Raw genomic sequence first — 20,784 nt, forward strand, 5'->3', positions numbered from 1 at the left:
ATAATAATAATAATAATAATAATAATAATAATAATAATAATAATAATAATAATAAAAAAAGTCTGTGAACTGAATCAGCAACAGAGTGAATACAGTTATGCCCTAAAGATAACAGAGGTTTAAGAAATGCTCCTTTCTTCACTAGGTCTTTACTTGCTATCTGAACATGTGTTACAAAGGGTTTAGACATCTGCACCCTACTATGGTTTCCCACCTCATGAAGATTAGTGTTCAGGTCTTTTGAACATTTACAACTTTTTCTGACTAGATACTGAGTTGGAATTACCCAAGGAATATGGGAAGATGCAAGGTCCTTAATTTTCAGAGTGATTGTGGTTAGTATATCTGGGCAAAAATAGACTCCTAGACAACTTTTTAAAAATATTAAACCTTCCATCAGACTTAGCACCTTAGACTTTATGCCTCACAAATCATTTGACACATATCTTTAAATTTTGGGATATGAAAATCCCAGGAAAAAAGGTTACTATCACTTTTGAGTTATCATGCTACTTAATATGTACTGGATGAGCTTATTATTTCTGGAACTTACAGTAGATGCTATTATCTAAATTAAATGTTCCATTTTAGGGCAATTTGAGAATATTTTTGTAGTCAGTCTGTCAATCACATAATTCCTTTGTACGGAGCTATTTTGATTTCTTGCAAATTCAAGTCAGTAACTTTATTTTGGTCTCTCAACCAGGTATATTTTTTTGAAATCAGTACATTTTTCAGTACCAGGTATCTATGCTAAAAATTAAAACTTCATGCCTTGCTATACTTATAAATGGACCACTATTCCCATGTATGATGTTAAAAAAAAAAAAAAAAAATCTTTAAATCTTTTAAGCTAAGATTTAATTTAGTTATTCAGGAAATAAAAGCTTATATCATTCATGTATTTTTAATGATGGTTTTCATTTTTTGAAACATACTGCCAAACTGAAAAGAACAAGGTGTTCTTTTTATACAAAATTTCCTTATATCAAAAGCATTTTGAATACATTTCACATTACATTAAAAAAATATTAGAAACACAGTAAATTCAACCTTTACATGTGCAGGGTTGTCATTGAAATTAATTAGTCATAGCCATATATCTAGTGGCAGGCTAATATATTAAGCATAATGTTATGTACAATATTATGATACTTAATTATACTTTGATATGGAAGATTTGAGATTATAGAGGAAAAACATGTCTTACAGCAGATATATGTAGAGATACATTTTATTTTCATTTCAAAAAATAGCAAATGTCTTAAGAACACAAACCGGAAAGTTATTAAAAGCTTCATAGCAAAATATTTAGCCAACTCTGTTACAATATATAGGCTTGAGGTTCTAACAGTTAACACTATGCCTCAATTCACTGAGCAAGTAATGCTCCTGATACATAAACATTAAGCAGTTGAAATCTGGAGCTGAGTATTTAAAAATAAAAAAGGATATAGAGAGTGTGTGTACATGTATTTTATCTTTGATCTTTCATAACTGAAGTACAACAGTTTAACAGGCTTGATTCTTTTTGGGAAAAGCCATTAAAAACAATTCCTGAGTGAATATATCTAAAATGACCACATACAACCAACTTCCCTGTTAGGTGAGCCTTGCAACTAGAAGTGACATTCTCTAGCATGACTGTCATGGCAGGATCACGGCCTAAATACCTTAATGAAATACATGGAAACTTTCTGGTATGCACATTCAAATTCTCATTTTCTTTAACAATAGCCTACAATTGTCAACTGAGGAACTTACCTTGCTGAGAAAAATATTGTTTTAAATGTCACTTCTTTTTGCAAAATCTTCTAATGAAAATTACCCCAGCTAAGCCTCCAGTGAACCACCATCCCAATAATTATGTGAAATATATAAATTGAAATTTAGGCAAGGGGCTTTTGTAATATTTAGTATACATATTGAATTATATGCTTTGTATCAGTACCTTGACCATAGAAACCTAGTTATTTAGCTTCTTGCTATTGCAATGAGAGGCAATATATTCATTTTTCATTATTCTCTTCAGATTCATGTCATGATATAATTTTACTATATACCATGTTTCTAAAACCCTGTTAGCATTCATTATGTCCCTATGATTTTAATCAGTACACTTTGATTTCAAAACTGCTGCCAATCAAAATGCCTTAGAGAACTAACCCCAGAAGAATTTTCAGGTTTCTTACTTTATGAATGCTTTCCTGGAATTTTAGGATTAAATCATAATGGATGTAGAAATTTTATTGTACAAAGCATAGTTAATAATTCACAACACTGGTATTCAACTTGACCAATTACAATGAATTCACAAAAATGTTTTGATACCCACTCTTTTCTATTCACCCACCCCATATCTAAACAAGATTCTCACAATGACAATGGCAAGATTGTAGTTACTGAGATGTATTATATGTGAAAGCCAACACCAAGGATAAATGCTTGAATTTGACAATTCCAGTATGTATTCTTCCTCACTTCCCATTCTAGACTGCAAAAACAATTTCTAGACTTGCAGTCATTAAATAAGTAGAACTTACAGGTAAATGGAGCTTTTAATTCTAATGCAGGGTTTTGGAGTCAAATTGATAGAAAGTAACATGCTCATATAGAACAGAAGGAATAATGACTTGGAAAAAAATGCAATAAGTTATACCAAAACTCTCTGAGCAATGATAATGTACTGTATCGCAGCTGTATGTTACTGTGACAAAAAACTCTTGGACTTACAAAGACAAAGATCTCTGTTTACACAAGCCAATTTTAATATGCTGTTAATCATCTGGATAAAAATGGTCTTGTTTTAGTTTCACTGAGAAGGAAACACTTGTCAAAACGTTTTCTTAAAAAATTCTGTTGAATATATTGTAAATTGCAATTTAAATATTAAAACCTTGTTTCTGAAGTTCCCCGCTTTAGGTTGTTACTCAAAAACTCATCATGTTCAAAACTCAAATTATTATGAGATCTCGATATCATAAGAAGCTTTTCTTTATTGGTAAAGTCTTTTTTGACTGCTGCTTGTGGCACAAGTAACCTGTCCATTGGGTCCTCTTTGTTTTCTAGTTTCATATATCCTTTACTGTTGCTCCGATCCAGTCTGGGCCAGCTGGGATGTTTCCTTTGTTCAGCTTGGACAGTGAGTGTAGATGGACCCCTGTCCAAATCCAGGGACTTTGAATGTGAAGACAGAAGATGCAAAGACGTGTTGGACCCAAACTGTTTCCTGGCAGCACCAGGGGATAAAAGCTTTCCTGTACTTGGTCCGAGGGTCATAGAAGATTTGAACTGATCATGTGGAGTGTCCACAAATGAATTATGCCGTGGTAGCATGGCCGCAGCTGGTTTGCAGGATTCCTTGGTGTCAGTTAATGGAATGGCCAGAGAGTCCATCGACAGATTTCTGGACCAACTCCTTGTGACCTCTGAGTCCTCGGTTATGTTGTCTATACTGGGCTCATCAATAACACAATTATTTAGTTTAATTACTGGCAGTGTAAAAGCACTAATAGAAGATGATACAATGGACTTTGTTTCACACTTTATAGAACTAGTGTTTTTGTCATCTGAAGCCTTGCTGGAATGAGGGTAAAGTCCAAAGACTGAACCAGATTGGTCAGTCATCAGAGGTGGTAGAAGGCTAGCAGTGGTTCTATCTTCATTTAGGGGAATCTCCTCTTCTTCAGCAGAACTATCCATTCTAAAATTACTCTTGAAGCCAGAGAAAGGTGCAACTGTGTTTGCAGCCAGCCGTGATGCACATGAGCTCCCACTGTGCCCGAGTTCTCCTTCCCCCAACAAGCCAGCAAAGGCACCACTCAGCTGCTTTTGTTCCTTGATCCTCAGGGTGTGGATATCTATTACAGTGGAGTATATGTCTCTCATGTGTATGATTTTTGTTTCTTTGTCACGGTTTTCGTGTAGAATGGCATTTGCACAAATAAAAATGAAGATTCCTATGCCCATAGTAAAAGGGCCCAACATTTTCATCTTATCTGAGTGCATATGCTGTTCAAAGAAACGAAGTAAAATGCTTCCTTGGTTTCTTAGGACCTGAGTTTCATTTACTGGTAGCTTATCTTCAGATCCTAAAAGCTGTTCCTTTTGGGGCCAGTATCCAAGGATGGCCATTGCAATTCCCAAGAATGCGATAAGCACTCCCAAAACAAGGAAGAACCCCGATGGAGAATAGAGTCGGATTTTGCCCCTGACAATCACTACATCTGCCCTGGGCCGGCGTCTAACTGGCTTCTTCTCTTCAGAAGCTGGTGCTGTGGCAAGATTTACATGTTGCTGAGATCTGGCAGAGTCTTGCCTTTTCAAGGCAGCCAGTCCTGTTATGACTCCGCCGGTTGCTATCATAGTTCTATATTGTGCCCTGTGGGGGAAAAAAAGCAGAAATATTGATGCAAGCAAAGTTTGTGTGTGCAAATATAAATAGTGCTTTGTTAATATGTATATATTTCTTAATAATTAAAATATTCATCACTTTTAAAAAAGCTACTATATTTATTGCAGTTAGGGCATAATAAAGGTTTTAAGACTCAAATGGCATTTAAAAAGCATTTCCAAAAGACTTTTACCACTGTAAATATAGGTAATAAATCTTTCAGCAGTGATACAGACTAGAAAACTAGTGCTCTGTGGTGACATATCAGGATTAAAAATGAGAAGTCTTTATAAATGGTTTATGTCAGGACAGTCAGTAACAAGTTACAAGTTAAGAACCTTGTACGTGTTCTTGATCATTTTACCATTATAGCTAGCTCTTTCAAAAAGTTCTGTGACATACAATTAGTATGAATACAGATCATTCTACATACCCTCTTTAAGACATTTTGCCTTTTAGGTTTCAGCATATATCAATATATACTTATTCCATCATTTAAAGAAGCTTAAATGTCAAGCTCATGAATTCAAAGCTTCATCGGTTTATTTTATTTTATTTTATTTTATTTTATTTTATTTTATTTTATTTTATTTTATTTTATTTTATTTTATTTTATTTTTTAGGCTTTTCACACCTGGTTGTCCACTACATGAGAAACATGAACCAGCATGGGTTTAAAAAGAGAAACTCACATTTGGTAGGGCGCTTTTTTTGAGTAAAAGTAACAAATGAAACAACACAGTTCAGGATTATTAAATATCATTTTATAAGGCATCTTATAACCAGACTCAAAAATAGTTTCTCAGCTTAACTAGTGAATATTTGAATGAATACTAGAAAGTATTATGGTATACAATTAAGATACTGTGAAGCCAGGTATGAAAAAATATATATGTTCTTTTTGATGGCCTTGCTAAGTTCAAAGATACAGAAAGGCTGACAATCTGTTGCAGAAAAACAAACAAACAAACAAACAAACAAACACTGTGTCAATGCTAGGGATAGTTTAACAAGCAGACAAGGTAAAAGTTGGACTGTGTGTCAGAGGCAGAGAAGCAGAGGTAAAGCAAACCAGTGATTGCTTTCAATTTACAGGCAATAACTTTCATCAGATATCTTTAAATATTTGTTTTTAAAAAATCCCAACATCACCCATGCAAAAATCCCAATCACCCATGCAAAAAGATGAGAGCTCTTATAGTATGAGAATGACCATAAATTGAGGCACTATCATGAATTTCCAACAATGCAAGCAGGTGTCAAGTAAGCTCACTTCCAAGCAGAAATTGCTCCAACCCACCATTATTTCATTATTATGAAATTAATAGGGAGTTTGAGACAGGTGGCCAAGTGGAAGCACTAATCCAGAAAAAAAAATGTACCAGTGTTCATCATAATCTGTTCAGCAGTAATTCAGGTGACAGACAGAAGGAACAGAAAGCTGAATTCCTTCCCTGTACCATTGTTAACAGAGAGAGTGCTTTCTCTCCTCCTGCAAGAAACCTTTTCTTTGTGAAGCAAAGACCTGAAAAAACAAGACCTAAGATGCAACATTTTCTTAATTTCTGAAAGCAAAGTTGATAGAATTCTTTAAAACAAAGAAACAAAACAAAACAAACAAACAAAAACCACAATTCAGAAAGTTCACTTCTGGTTTCATGTTGCTCAGCACTCTGGAAATTCTCACCCTTTGCAATTCACTTTCATTTTTATGCTGTCTGGGCAATTTCAGTAGTTTGAGAACAATTAATTTCTTGAATGTTTCATGAAGAGCCAAATTTTTCTTTTAATGTAGCAATTTTAACACTATGCTCCCCCTCCCTCCAAGAAAGTTATTCGAGGTTGATAGTATATCAAAAAAAAAAAAAAAAGTGTCTCATATGCCTATATTTAAGGGTTTCTGCCAAAAGCAAAAGATCATTCTCTAAAACATTTAGACTCTCTAGGCAGAAATTAATGAAGAGAATTATGGCACATCTTTACTGAAATTAATAGGTCTTTTAGCTATTATCTAGTTTGCTCTCTTATTCTTTTCCACATCCTAGATCTTTGCAGGTTTAAGGAGTTTCCATATTTATGTGGCATTTTGCAGCACACATAAACCCACTCTCATCCGTTATCAGGGCTGCCAAGGAACTGCATGGGTTTGTGCTAAATCTAAGCTGTGCATATTGGTTGGGTTTGATATTTTGTGTTCTGTACTGTGCTTATCACAGCTACCTGGATTGCACCAAAGGGTGAACCAAGTAAGTTCAGATCTGGTTGGTAAATATTTTAAGCATACCTCTAGCTTAAGGAACCTCTAGTTCCTCTCTAACTCTGAAAAGCAGATCAATATATATATATATATTTCATCCTGAGGTATCTTTCGAAAATTCTCATTTGAAAGTTTTACAAATATTGCAGGAAAACCACATCACAATTTCACTATTAAATGGTCTACAGTAACCTGAAGGACGGAGAAGAACTAAGATCTTCTATAATAAAAGGGAGAAAGAGATCTCCTAAGCCACCTGGCTGGCTTCCTCCCAGTACTTCAGGGGAACATTTTGTTCCTCTGTTCACTTTACCTGCATTAGAACTTGGATATAAGAGAGAGAAAGTCTGGCTGCAACAAGATGAAAAAGTATTTTATATATAGAAGAAGTCTCTTTCCTATTTGTGAGTTCACATGGATATTACTAAATCTTTATTTAATTGAATAAAATCACAACCAGGTTCATAAATATAATTTGCAATAAGCCATGGTGTTCATAAGGCTTATATAATACTTAATTTCAAGAGCTGAATCTCTTCTCCATTTAATAAAATCATTGGTATTAGCAGACCATTGGTATGAGATGATTTCATTTCATTCAGAACTTTTTTCAAAAGCCTATTACAATGAAGTGTATTTTAAGATGGGAAACCTTTTTTTTTTTAAAAAAAAAAAGTATTGTATTTAGAACACAGTCACATTGTAGATACAATGAATTATTTTACAAATCTGTTTACTTTCATTACAGAACAGCCACAATGAGTTCCCAATGTCAAATATTAATTCTTTTAGCTTAGTACAATGATTACATTTAGTTTTACTCAAAAGCTTGAATTCAAACTTCTGAACAAGCAAATTTTACAAGATTTTGACTAAGAAGTAAAGAATGGTTATGTTAGAAGTTTTGACAGAATTTTTCTGGTGGCACTGTGAATGACACAGGCTTATTTTAAAATGGTAATATCAAATCAAATAATGGTAAAATTGATGTAGAGTACAGAGAAAAAAAAAAAAGAAAAAAAAAAGAAAAAAAAAGAAAAAAAAAAAAGAAAAAAAAAGAAAGGGATAGGCCTGTAAACCATTTCATAAACACAACCATTTTGCTGTTAAAAAAGCACCACAGATATCAAGCTGCTTTTGAAGAACAAACGTTGAGTGTTTTTTCAAGCATCTGCCTTCCTAACCTTGTAGCTGCTCTGTTTGTTTCATCTTCAGCAGGAACATCAGTACCAAAGGCCTAGACAGTTTACAATTTTAGTCTTGAAAGGAACAGCGGCCCAGATTTACCCTTACAGCTAGCATCAATTTGTACTGTGCTGTTGTTACTAAGAGGTCCTCGTACAACCCTGTCGGCCACTCCAAGATCACCCAAGTCCGTCTTGGTATAGGTCCTGTAAAGTAGCTCCTCCTAAAGTAGCTCCTCCTAAACGTGATACAAGTTGGGTAATGAGATGAGAAGCACCAGTCTCAGATGCGGAGGATGCCTGCTTCTTACTTACATTACACTTGCTGCCCAGATCAAGGCTCCTAGAGAGGCTGAAAGGGATTCTTCTTTATCACCTTTCCATATGGGGAAAGGTTTCTCAGATGCTCAAGGAAAGGCTGTCATAAAGAAAATTATGAAAGAGGTAAAAACAGCTTTCCCAGAATAGTTGTAGGGAACCACTAGACTTGCAGCTGCTGAGCAAAGATTGAAGTATTCCCCTAACCAAGTCAGGAGGTCAAATAACTCAAATCAACAAAGAAATAGAGGCAGTAGATTCACTCTGTGATACAAAGGTAAGGCAGGGATAAATTATCATGGAGAAACTGTAGCACAGGTGGACAAGCGTCCTTCTTTTCTATTCTGATTTGCACCAGTACATCAGGATTTCACTGATGATCAGACAGAAAAATGGTGTATTTATGCTGCTAGCATTACCCATATCTGAATTTGCCAGCCTGGAGAAGGGAGGGGAGGCCAGAGGTGACCTGGGGACTCATTAGAGTAACTTGCATCTCCAGACAACTGCAGAGCAACTTGAACAACCTAGACATGTCCACAGAGAGGTATGACAGATAAGAGGGAGTCACTCTGAGTCCTTTTGAAGCTAGGAATGGCCTCCACAAGTAATACTTGGTTATCCTTTGGAAGCCAAGCAAATGACTAAATTGGTGGGATAGGATTTGGTGGGATTTGAGCCCAGTTGACTCACTGATCATTCCAGATGTAAGACATGTCTACTGCAAAAATATATCATAGACTGTACATTTCTGTTTTAATTGCAACTGAGGCAATATTAGCTATTTACACAATGGCTCTGATACTCAGCAGTCTAGGAAAACCTAAAAGGTGTGTGTGGAAGAGCAAAAATACAATGGAAGGAACTGACTTTATTGCACATGCTAGTGGCTCCAACTAACTTTTCTTGGTTCCACAAACCACAAAATCCTTACTTTTCTCTTTAGCCTAAGAGGTCACCACCTTAATACCCTTCTTTACCCTCTGATGACTAGCATCACCATTAGTGTTACTGGTATCAACTAACTTTGTTTTTCAGAGATGGTCACATTATTAAACATGTAGTTAATCTCTCAGCAACCTTATTAACTCTCAGCCTGTAGTTAGCTTTGGAGCTTGGTATTTCTATTTCGGGTGCCTCGAGGTTTATCTATTTTTCAACTATTTTGGTACAATAAAAGTTACTAATTCTACCTACAACAGAAGTCTTTTGAATAAATATATAGTCATTTGAATTATGCTGAGATTTTACATTTAATTTGAAAAGTATACCAGCACCAAAGATAAATAGTGCACTAAAGGATATTAGGATTATATTTCTTTCATATTATTTGTTTTATTCCAGATATATTTCAGTGTCCCTTATTATTTATGACCTTTGTAGTTTTCACATTTTTTTTTATTATTATTATAAAACTGGAACATTTACTGTTTGAAAGATTATTGAAACTTCATTTTTTTTGAAATTTTCAGAACTGTACATGCTATTTCCCTGTAGTTTAGGTTTATGTAAAACTTTCTGAAATGATCAGCTATTGTATTTCAGCAAAGAATTAAACTTCATCACAGTGAGAAGTGTGACAAAACATGGCTTCAAATACCATAGCATTTCCTATCTTGCTATTTCAGCTGATTAGTAACTTCACTTCATGTTAGTACTTGATTTATTACCACTTAAGTGACTCAATCTCAAATTTTAACAAGAGCACAAAATTTAATATCAAGGAAAGTGTCCTTTACTTTTGATAAACCTGAAATCCTAGCAATGAAAGAGGTATATGAGAGACCATTTACCCAGAAATTCTCATAATCAAGAAAGCAAATGATAAAGTAATAAGAGAACTGGTAACACAACTAAGTAAACAAACCAGTATTAAGCTGAAATTAACAGAATACATCTAAACTTTGTTCTTGATGTATAATATATCAATGTGTTATCTATGCGTAGAGGTTGTCAATTGATACAATCACTTCTATTCCAAAGGTAAAAATATAATGCTCTGTTAAAACAATCTTATAGGCCAAAAGGATTAATATTTCTGGTAGAGATAATACAGCAATGGCCAAAGAAAGGTTACTTCCACGAGAAACAGAAAAATCATCCAAAATTACATTTTTTACTTCATTGCTTAATGAGCAATCCCTTCCAACTGCATAACACACCAGCGGGACTACCCTATGATGCATCTCTCTCCTAATATCCAGTCCTTAAAAATTATTAAAAAAGAAAAGCAAGAAAGCAAAAGACCTCTTTTGTATTGATGATTATGGGGTATTTTAAATGTATTTTAATTGACAACAGGTGAGATGAAAGCATGTGAAATGTGGTATTAAAAATCTTCATAACCTCTGCTGGGATTTTAAAGTCATGCAAGCAAAAGCCAAGGATAGAAAATTGCATGCCTATTTAAAACATTAAAGCTTTGAAATTTCCAGCTGAAACAAACCCTTTGGGTTCAAATTCCCTTTAATGTTGCCTCTTTTAGTCTGTAAATGGATAAGCTTAGGGACTAATCATGTCCTTTTAACCTCCTGGTTGCCAGTCAGATTATGGAAACAGGCCAAATCATGCAAGCAGTTTCACAGCATAAAAAGGAAAAGGCAGGCTGCATGTGGGTCAGGCAATGCAAGAACTCCAGGCTGCCTACAATACAGCAGTAAAGAGAAGGTCCAAAGCAGAGATTAAAAGCTTAGGCTTCCTGGACATTGGTAGCCTTGTATCAAATGGTCTGTATTTGGTTTACAATAGTACTATTTCAAACAGTAAAATCTTTTCACTTGTAAGTGGAAAACAAAAGCTTGGTATTAAGGATTATATCAAAATCTGTGGGGAAATTCAAGGTCTGACTGTGATCCGTTCATTCTAAATATCTAGATCTGGCAGCAGTTTTCAAATCTGCATTGTACTAATGCAAGCAAGGCTAAAGGTCTCCATCAGTTACCTCTAAAGAATCTATGAAAGACAGGTAGGAATGGCAAATGTGAACATTATTAATACACATTTCTTTATGAAACTATAATATTTACTGCTTTAAGGAAGGAATCCAGGGGGCTCACAAACTGTGAGGGACAGAAAACCACTGATCTAGATGTGGTGATCTAGATCCACTAATGTGGATCTAGAGTATGGACACTTTGGGAAGAAAAGGAGGTCATTGTTCTACTATTAAAAGTTGGATACTGAAACATACGCTAAGAAGGGGAATATTTTTTTAAAAAACAAACTCAAGCTCTTAGGAGAGTTATGTAAGTCAAAAGATCTCATTTTATATGTATTTCTATAACTATACTCAGCCACACTGAGCCCATGCAAAGTATCTTAACATTGTATAAAGGGGCACAGTCCCCTTTTATCAAAATGATTTTGATGTAGCTTTCAGAAGTGGCAAGTAGCTGTTGAAGCTCCCTTCTCTTACTGTCAGTAGAAAAACCCAGATGGCAAAACCAGTATCATGTGGTTATTTGCATATATTTCCCATATTGCTGAACCACACAGAACCACAGAATGGCTGAGGCTGGAGACCTCTAGAGGTCATCCAGTCCTAACCCATGCTCATGCAGGGACACCCAGAGCAGGGTGCACAGAACCATGTCCAGGCAGCTTTTGGAGATCTCCTAGGAGAAGATTCCACAGCCTCTCTGGGCAGCCTGTGCCAGTGCTCCATCAGGAATTGCTTCCTGATGTTCATACAGAACATCCCGTGTTCCACTTTGTGACCACGGCCTCTTGTCCTGCCACTGGGCACCACTGAAAAGACCTGGCTCTGTCTTCGTTGCACCTCCCTTCAGGATGTTCATCATCCTTGTGACCCTACATTGGACTCTTTCCAGTATGTTCACGTTTCATATCCACATTGAATAATACATCATAACTCCATTTAGACTCATATTTGCCCTATTTCATTAGAAAGCCTGAGCCATGTCATTCTCTATCATGACTTTTACGACTGTTCTTATGTTAAAGCAGGACTCTCACAGCTGGGAAAAGTTCAAATACAGCTGTGAGTAGCTCTGCTTACTAACAGTCTGCATAATGATACTGCGGAGAGGTTATGAAATTACCCAATTCACAAAACTACAAGAAAAAATAATAATTAAAAAAAAAATCCTTTACTGTTATTTGGGGAAAAACTAAGGAAAAAAAATCAGTCTTATAAAGTTACACCTTGTTACTGTTAAGTGAACCTCTCAACAGGACAAGGAATAGAACTTGGTTACACAGATACAACTGTGAACAACACCCAGACTTTCACAGCTACTCGGTTTGTGTGCACAGTAATGCAAGCCTCTCCTTCCTTAAAAAAGCAGATGGAAGGGAGCTTGCAGAGTGCTTTTTTGTTTTTCAAAATAAATTTTGGAATATAATTGCCCAAGACAGCTGACTCAGCAGGTCAGAACCATGGTTCATATATACAGTGTGGCAATAGTTTGATTAAATGATCAGACAATTCAGTCTGAGTGGAGCTCAGGAGGTCTCTCGTACAACCTCCTGCCCACAGCAGGGCTACCTGCATGGTAAAACCTGGTTGCTTAGGTCTGTGCCTACTCAGGTGTGGAAAAGCCACAAACACAGGGATAACACAGCCTCCCTGGGCAGCCTGCACCACTGCCGCTGTGTCACCATGTCAACCTTTCTTCTCCTCTTGATGCAACTTAAATCTACTCTCTCATCTGCTAACACCATGTAGCACTGTGGAAAAGCCTAGCTCTTTCTTCTTGTTTACCCCCCTGTAGGTACTACAGGGGGGGTAGAACTTTTGTTCAGTTTTGGGCCCCTCGCTACAAGAAGGACATCGCTACAAGGACATTGAGGTGCTTGAGCGGGTCCAAAGAAGGGCGACGAAGCTGGTGAGGGGCCTGGAGAACAAGTCCTACGAGGAGCGGCTGAAGGAGCTGGGCTTGTTCAGCCTGGAGAAGAGGAGGCTCAGGGGCGACCTTATTGCTCTCTACAGATACCTTAAAGGAGGCTGTAGTGAGGTGGGGGTTGGCCTGTTCTCCCACGTGCCTGGTGACAGGACGAGGGGGAATGGGCTAAAGTTGCGCCAGGGGAGTTTTAGGTTAGATGTTAGGAAGAACTTCTTTACTGAAAGGGTTATGAGGCACTGGAACAGGCTGCCCAGGGAGGTGGTGGAGTCACCATCCCTGGAAGTCTTCAAAAGACGTTTAGATGTAGAGCTTAGGGATATGGTTTAGTGGGGACTGTTCGTGTTAGGTTAGAGGTTGGACTCGATGATCTTGAGGTCTCTTCCAACCTAGAAATTCTGTGATTCTGTGATTCTACTAGAGGGCTCCTGTGAGATCCTCCCAAAGTCATCTCTTCTCCAGGGCTGAACCAGCCCTGATTCCTCAACCTGTTTTCAGGGCAAGAGCTTCGGCACCTGACCAACTGTGGGTCCACCCAGTGAACTTGCTTCAGTCTGTGAATATCTTTTCAAATGTTATTGATGTGAAATTCCTTTTTTTCTTAACTCACCTGGGATTTTATTTGGCTTTAAACTTGACTTGAAATTGTCAACCAATAGCTAAATGTGTAATTTGAACTAAAAATTACAAACTCAGAAGTATTGATAAACATAATCATAAGCTATGTGAGAATGCCTGTTACCCAGATTTGGGGAATGCTGTGACTGTGTTCTGTAAATTACACAAAACAAAAATCCCTTTTGAATGCATCACCACTTACAGTATATGTCATATACACTAATTATTCACCTCGTATACCAAGGTCAAAAGCATGGTAAACAGGTAGCAATACTGCACAAAGATGAATGCCCAAACTGCTTGCCTTCTTTGCTCCAGGCTGATCTTTTCAGTAGGTCAGATATTATAATACTGTGCAAAATCAGCAACATCCAATACCAGCAGCATTGCACAGAGCTCGTTAGCCACTCACAAAAGCACAGAGCACACATCAAAGAGAGAAGGAAGCAACCTGAGTTCTATATTTTCCTTTCAAGACACTGCTTTATGATTGGCCTAGATTTGGTCTACAAGCTTTTGCCTGGCCCAGTTGCACTCTTTTAAACTTGCTCCTTCCTCAGTTATATCTATGGTGCAGTAAATCAGGTTGAGTCTACAGAAGTTCAGAAATTTTACCAATGTATAACACTTGACATGAGGTTGGCACCTGGTCTCCTATGTCTAGAACAGCTTCTCAGTCTTCGTACTTGAACCACACATTCTCTTCATGGCCACAGAACACCTGTCTTATGCATTATCAGCCTGAACCATCATCACATGTGATGTCCAGAATGTCCAGCCATTCTGCTCTGTGTAGCTGTACCAGCTTAGCCCAGGTGACTGACTAGAGAAACACAGGAGCTCTGATCCTGGATGTGTTTGTTTGTGGAATGCCTACTGTAATCTCTGTATTTGTCACATTTAGTTATCAATAACTTGAGAAGAGTAACTTGTTTTCAGAAGTGTGCATTGGTTACTTCTTCACATAAACATGGAATTTTTCATTTCTTAGGCACAAATATGTCATGTCCTGTGTGGTGGTTTTACCCTGCTGGGCAGCTGAACTCCACCACAACCATTCTCTCACTTCCCCTTCTCAAAGAAAAGGGGGAGAAAATACAATGGAAAGGGCTCAAGGGTTGAGATAAGGACAGGGAGATCACTCAGCAACCATTACTATGAGCAAAACAAACTCAGCATAGGGAGATTAATATAATTTATTGCCTATAACTAGTGGACTAGAACAGTGAGAAACTAAAAACACCTTACATCCACCTTCTTACCTCCTCCCCACTAGTGGCACAAGAGAAAGGGGGAATGGGGCTGCGGTCAGTCCCTAACGCTTTGTCCCCACCGCCCCTTCATGGTCACTCCCTGCCCCTGCTCCACGTGGGGTCCCTCCCACGGGATGCTGTCCTTCCCCAAATGAGCCTGCAGGGGCTGCCCACAGGCAACAGCTCTTCAAGAACTGCTCCCACATGGCTCCATACCATGGGGTCCATCCACCCCCCAGGAGCAAACTGCTCCAGCACGGGTCCCCCACGGGTGGGCAGCAGCTCCCCCCAGACCCCTGCTCCTGCGGGGGCTCCTCTCCACAGGCTGCAGCTCCGGCCCAGGGCCTGCTCCTGTGGGGGCTCTCCATGGGCCGCAGCCTCCTCCAGGCCACATCCACCTGCTCCACCGGGGGCTCCTCCAAGGGCTGCAGTGTGGAGATCTGCTCCATGTGGGACCCATGGGCTGCAGGGGGACAGCCTGCTCCACCAGGGGCCTCTCCATAGGCCTCAGAGGAACTGCTGCTGCTTGCCTGGAGCACCTCCTAACCTCCTTCTGCACTGGCCTTAGGGTCTGCAGGGCTGGTTCTCACTTATCTTTCCTGGCTGCTGCTGCACAGGAAGTTTTTTTGTTTTATTTTGTTTTTTTTTTTTTTTTTTTTTTTTTTTTTACCTTTTTAAAATCTGCTCTCCCAAAGGCCCAACCAGCATCACCCACTGGCTCAGCTCTGGCTAGCTATGGGTCCCTTGTGGACCCATCTGGAGCTGGCTCTTATCTAAATGGGCAGCTGCTGGGCTCTGCTCAGATGCAGCCCTCCTGCTACCAAAATCTTGCCAAATAAACCCAATACATCCTATTCCAAAATACATCACAGAACTATAGCAAAAAGCAAGAAGGAGCTAAAAAAATGTCTGGGGAAACAAAAATGCTTTGCAAGAGTAGTCAGCCATCGGAACAGATTGTCCATGGAAGTGGTGGCATCACTGTCCCTGAGGGTGTTCAAGGAAAGGTTGGACCTGATGCTTAGGGACATGGTTTAGTGGGTGATATTGGTAGTAGGGTGGTGGTTGGACCAGATCTTTGAAGGCCTTTTCAAACCTTAGTGATTCTATGATTCTAAGACTTGAGGAAAGGCTGCTTAAAAGGGGATTTAGTAAAAAAAGTTCTTTATTGACTAATAAAGTTTTCTTCCTAAAAGAAATAAATTGAATATGCAGACAGAAAAATAAATCTGGATATCCTAGACTTTACTTTTGCTTATATTTGCTTGCATTCTCCAGTTTGTTTACATTTTTCTACTAAAAAAAAAGAGCAAGAGTGTTTTGGTTGGTTTTAGCCTCAAATGAGTGAGTTAGTAATTGTCTTTTATAACTAAAGTGACAAAATATGTTTCTAGGCTATTTTAGAACTTTGAGTAAACCCATTTCCTAGGGAAAATCAGTACTATAACTGGAAGCAGACATTAGCTATTTAGTCAGATATTCATAATAATTTTTTACACATTTGTCCATTCACATTATTAGCATTCCTATTCAGGAATCAGAAAAGATCCTACATTAGCTATGCCTATAGGTGAAATAACTACTTTTTTAAAAAAAAAAAAAGTTATGCATTTTCTTTCATAAAGAATTTTCTTATTGAAAAAAATAATTTTAGGAGCACAATCTAATTTAAAAGGCATAAAACAAGCATGTGGGTCTGTATGCATTTATTACAGTTTGCCTTTTTTCATTTTATCTCTCAGACATTTCAAAGAATATGAAGGAGCATCTTTTAGAAGAAAGTGAAAACTATGAGGTAATACTAGAACAATCCTTGAACTGAAATTCCAAATGCACAGAACTAATGGGAATTTGGAACCAAGATCACACAATGTAGATTAAAGTGTTGACCAGATATAAATCATGAGTCATTAAATAAATATTATAAAGGTCTCTAGTTGTTTCTGAGTGTGTAAAAGCAAAATAAAAGCTTTGTTTTCAGTCACCTATTGCAAAGGAAAGGTATGACTAAACACTCTGGGGCTCGGTGTTGTGCCAGAAGATGGATAAACTCAGTTTCCTAATATATATATATATATATATATAAAAGAAACAAGATCAAAGATGTTAAATACCTTGATGTACAATCACTAAGCCATTATGGTTCTTCAGTCCTTGAGCACAAAATTTCAAATAACTTATGAATAAAACAGTGGTAGGCACTTAGTGTGGAGGTATATAAGCACAAACAATGTTGGAATCCTTTGGCAATCGTTTACACTCGTATCATCTAGCTTAACCAGCAATCTGTTACTTGATTTAGTCAGAGGCAAAATCTCCAGCCTAGACACACACTTAATGTAGGCAGTGACCAGCTGTCATGAAACCAAACAAATGTCCTTATCTGCACTACATGCTCAGTTAATCATGTTAATTAGCATGTTCTAACAGCTGTAATTTCCCACTGTATACAAATCCAATGATTGTAGGATCAAATACTAACGGGAACAAGATGAAGGAGGTATTTAAAAGAAGGTTTAAATCATATATGTATTAGATATGTGTTAAAATCTATTTGTTCCATAACTATGGTGTCTCAGCAAAACTTTCCCTCTCACCAAGAAAATACATCTTGGCCTGTAAAACATACAGGCTCAAAACTGCAGGAGTTATCATTCTCTGTTTACCATCAGAGACCTAGAAGCAATTTTTCAAGCGCATTTAAATAATGCAAGAGCCTAACTCTGAAAAGTTCTTAAATATCTACACCGTGTAGTCATATTTGAAAATCTCAGTGCATGCAAGAAAAAAAAAAAAAAGATGTAGTTCCTGACTTTGCAGAATTTAAGTACCCAGGGCAAAAAGTGACTGTGAAAGCCACAAACTAGCCACAAAAAAATAAATAAATTAAAAAAATAAAAAGCCTGCTACCTGACAATCACCCCGGCAGAGCATAATTTGAAATTAGTGGCTGAGGCACCAGCCTGGGAAACGGGACCTGGGTTCCCTGCCCCTCCACCACCAGGACACTTTTTAGTCATGTCGTTACATATTAGTCCACATTATTAGAAAAGTACACACAGGGGGTATTCAGAACAAGAACTGGAATTTGTTCTCCCTGAGTGTTGCAGCCACATGACAAGAGCATTTATGTGGCCAACAAGAACAGCTGCTTCAGCACAGCTGTGGCTCTATGCTCATCTTGTCTGTCACTTGCCTTTAGAAATCTCCTTTGACACCTATGTTCTAAGCAACACTGGAAAATAGAATGGGTCTCTGTTAGGATTTATTTTTTTCCAACAAAGACCTTTGTGCAAGGTTTCTTACCCTACCAAGAAGCAAGAGAAATTAACAACAATATAAATATATAATATAAATAAAGCACTATTTCATTGAGAAAGGGAAGCATAATTCAAAAATACTTCTGATGTACCATATAATGAAACTTTTTTTTTTTTCCTATTAATGGATGCCTCAGAAACAATTACATAATTCACAGTAAAACTTCACCATGTCTTCAGCTGAACATTGGAACATTGGTGCCCTAGTCAGACATCTGCCTGGAGACTTCATTAGAACCTGTAAGCACTCACACCACTCCACAATTTGCTGACCCATAATCTCAAGTTAGTAAGTACACATAAGAGCAGCAGTTTCAAGATGCGGGGACAAACAAATTGACCTACACGCTCATTTCTACCAAAAAACTTTCCTTCGTGACCCTTAAATGGTTCATCTCCACTTTATTCTGTTTGCCTAAGTTTCAAATATTACACAGTGTTTACATTGCATCAAGGCCACTCAAATACAGAAGAGTTGCCATGACTTCATTTTGCATCCATGAATCAGAATATGCCTATCCTGCTGTTTTGCAGAAAAACAGCTCCATCCAGTTATTCCAGTTAAGTCCATGACATATTGAGTCCAAAACAGAGAGTCTGTGGAACAGTAGGCTGCTAGGCCTGAGAAAAATGAGAATATTCCTACTAAATGAGGAATGATAAATGGTGTTGCTAGCTACAACATGGTGCCCCACTTAAAGACTACTTAAAGACTACTTAAAGAATGGATATGTTGCCAATAGCATAATAGTGTGTTGTTCAGCTTTGATACCCTCCATTCATAATGTCTATACATCTGTATTTTAACACACTTGAGCTACCCTATGTAATTTAAAACAAGATCTCAGTCAACCCATGCAATTGGGACAGATGTCAAAACCAGCTGATGCTTGGTAACATTTTAATTTTATAAGGAGATGTCAACTATTATTAGCATGTATTATAGGCTGCAATTTATTCACAAATGACTTACACAAATAATTTTTTTAGCTCATTGATGCTCTCACTTACGTTGCTTTTGTTACATCACTTTATGCTTTTAATATTTTACTTACTTTTCCTTAGCCTGGGTCTGGTCACAGTTAATTACAAAGATAAAGGTGAGTTTGTTTTAATGGAAATCCTCCTGACTTACACAAAGCCAGCATAAGGTTCAGAATCAAGCACTTTAAATATAAGTAAGGCAAGTTTAAACCAAACTGAATGCATGACTGAAATTGATGTACCTTGTTAAAAACTGTTGGTAGATATATGATGCAAATACAAGTAGCATAAACAATCAAGAGGAGATTTTAATACAGAGTTAAAAGTCAAGAAAAGAGAAAATACAGAGCCATTTTTTTCCAGTTTCTGTAAAATTTATATTTATGTCTTATTGCTTTAGGGTCTTCTCAGCCCATCACAGAGCATTTGTAGCTATCAGTCAGTCTGGCATGTCTAAAGCTTTAGCCCAATTTCTCCATGTATTGCTGAGGAGAAAAGAAAGTAAAGGTCACTAGAACTCTCTCAGCAGACTACCAAATACTAACAGATACAGTGTGGGTAATATTTTTTTTCTTGTAAGAAACTACTGCAAAATTATCAGCTATGTGTGAGAAAATCAGGACGAAGAAATAGGGAGAGGAAGATAAATTTAAAATGCAATTACAGGTTGAGCAGCAGGAAGCTGCCGGTAGTCCACCATAAAATTTTCAGTTTAGAGTTTAGGGGAAAGAGTGAAATACAATACCATCAGTTAATTATTTTTTCAGCAAAAGGCTAGCAACATGTTACTAAATTACTTGAAATAGATTTACTTAGACAGCTAAAGCAACAAGCAAAACCAAAAAACAAACAAACAAAAAAAAAACATTATCTGAGCATGACTGAAGGTATCCACTAAAATGTATAAAAATATATAGAAGAATTGCCCAGAGATACAGTACTATTTAAGAAATATTTATTTATGACTTCACTTGTCTCACAGTTGAGTTTAAAGGTCACCGTTCAATGCATGTCCCACCCAATGGAAAGACAGAACCTACACCAATGTAAGCATAGAGCAAAAGACAATAGATAAATACAGCATAATTACAAAACAGTTGAGACTATCAAGATTAGTGCAGTTAACAACCAGAGCATGCCAGGAGCATAACTATTCTATAGTTTTGTGAGATACTGCCCTAACACAGGTCACTTCTGAATACAGAAAGTTAGCTCTTACATTTCCTTGTGGAAGCCTTGAGGGGTTTGATTATGCAGAAAAGATGCTTCATAGAAAACCCCAGGTAAAGTAAATGGGTTAGGTAGCTGGATTAGTATATAAATACATGAGTTCAAGTTCATCATGGGACTAAAATGTGAAGAAAGTAATTACTGCTTGTTCAAGGCAAAGAAAGTACTGCAGCAGAACCAATCAGCAATGCCACAGTAAGGACAAATGTTATTTTTTCTAAAAATGTGCCCAAGAATTAGCAGAGCAAATATTAGAAGGAAAAATTTCTGTGCAACATGAGCTGAGCTTGACATTTGAAATAGCGGCTGATAGAGCTGCAAACATTAAGGACCACCCAGAGTGAATAAAGAGGCAGAGGGGCATG

General features: G+C 37.3%; 1 protein-coding gene across 2 annotated transcripts in view; it reads right to left on the bottom strand.

The window, feature by feature from the left end:
- Nucleotides 1-1,218: 1,218 nt before the first annotated feature.
- TMEM200A (transmembrane protein 200A) overlaps nucleotides 1,219-20,784 on the bottom strand; it is a 59,006-nt gene continuing 39,440 nt past the window's right edge. The window contains exons 1-2 of one of the 2 annotated variants that reach the window (XM_068677446.1): nucleotides 5,776-5,799; nucleotides 1,219-4,381 (exon numbers count right to left, since the gene is read on the bottom strand). In XM_068677446.1, coding sequence (XP_068533547.1) covers nucleotides 2,890-4,365 — 1,476 coding nt within the window. In that variant the 5' untranslated portion in view covers nucleotides 4,366-4,381; nucleotides 5,776-5,799 and the 3' untranslated portion in view covers nucleotides 1,219-2,889. Of the gene's footprint in view, nucleotides 4,382-5,775; nucleotides 5,800-20,784 lie in introns of those variants that run through there. The other variant, XM_068677445.1, reaches the window with a different exon arrangement.

This window comes from Anas acuta, chromosome 3 (genome assembly GCF_963932015.1).
Source record: "Anas acuta chromosome 3, bAnaAcu1.1, whole genome shotgun sequence".
NCBI lineage: Eukaryota > Metazoa > Chordata > Aves > Anseriformes > Anatidae > Anas > Anas acuta.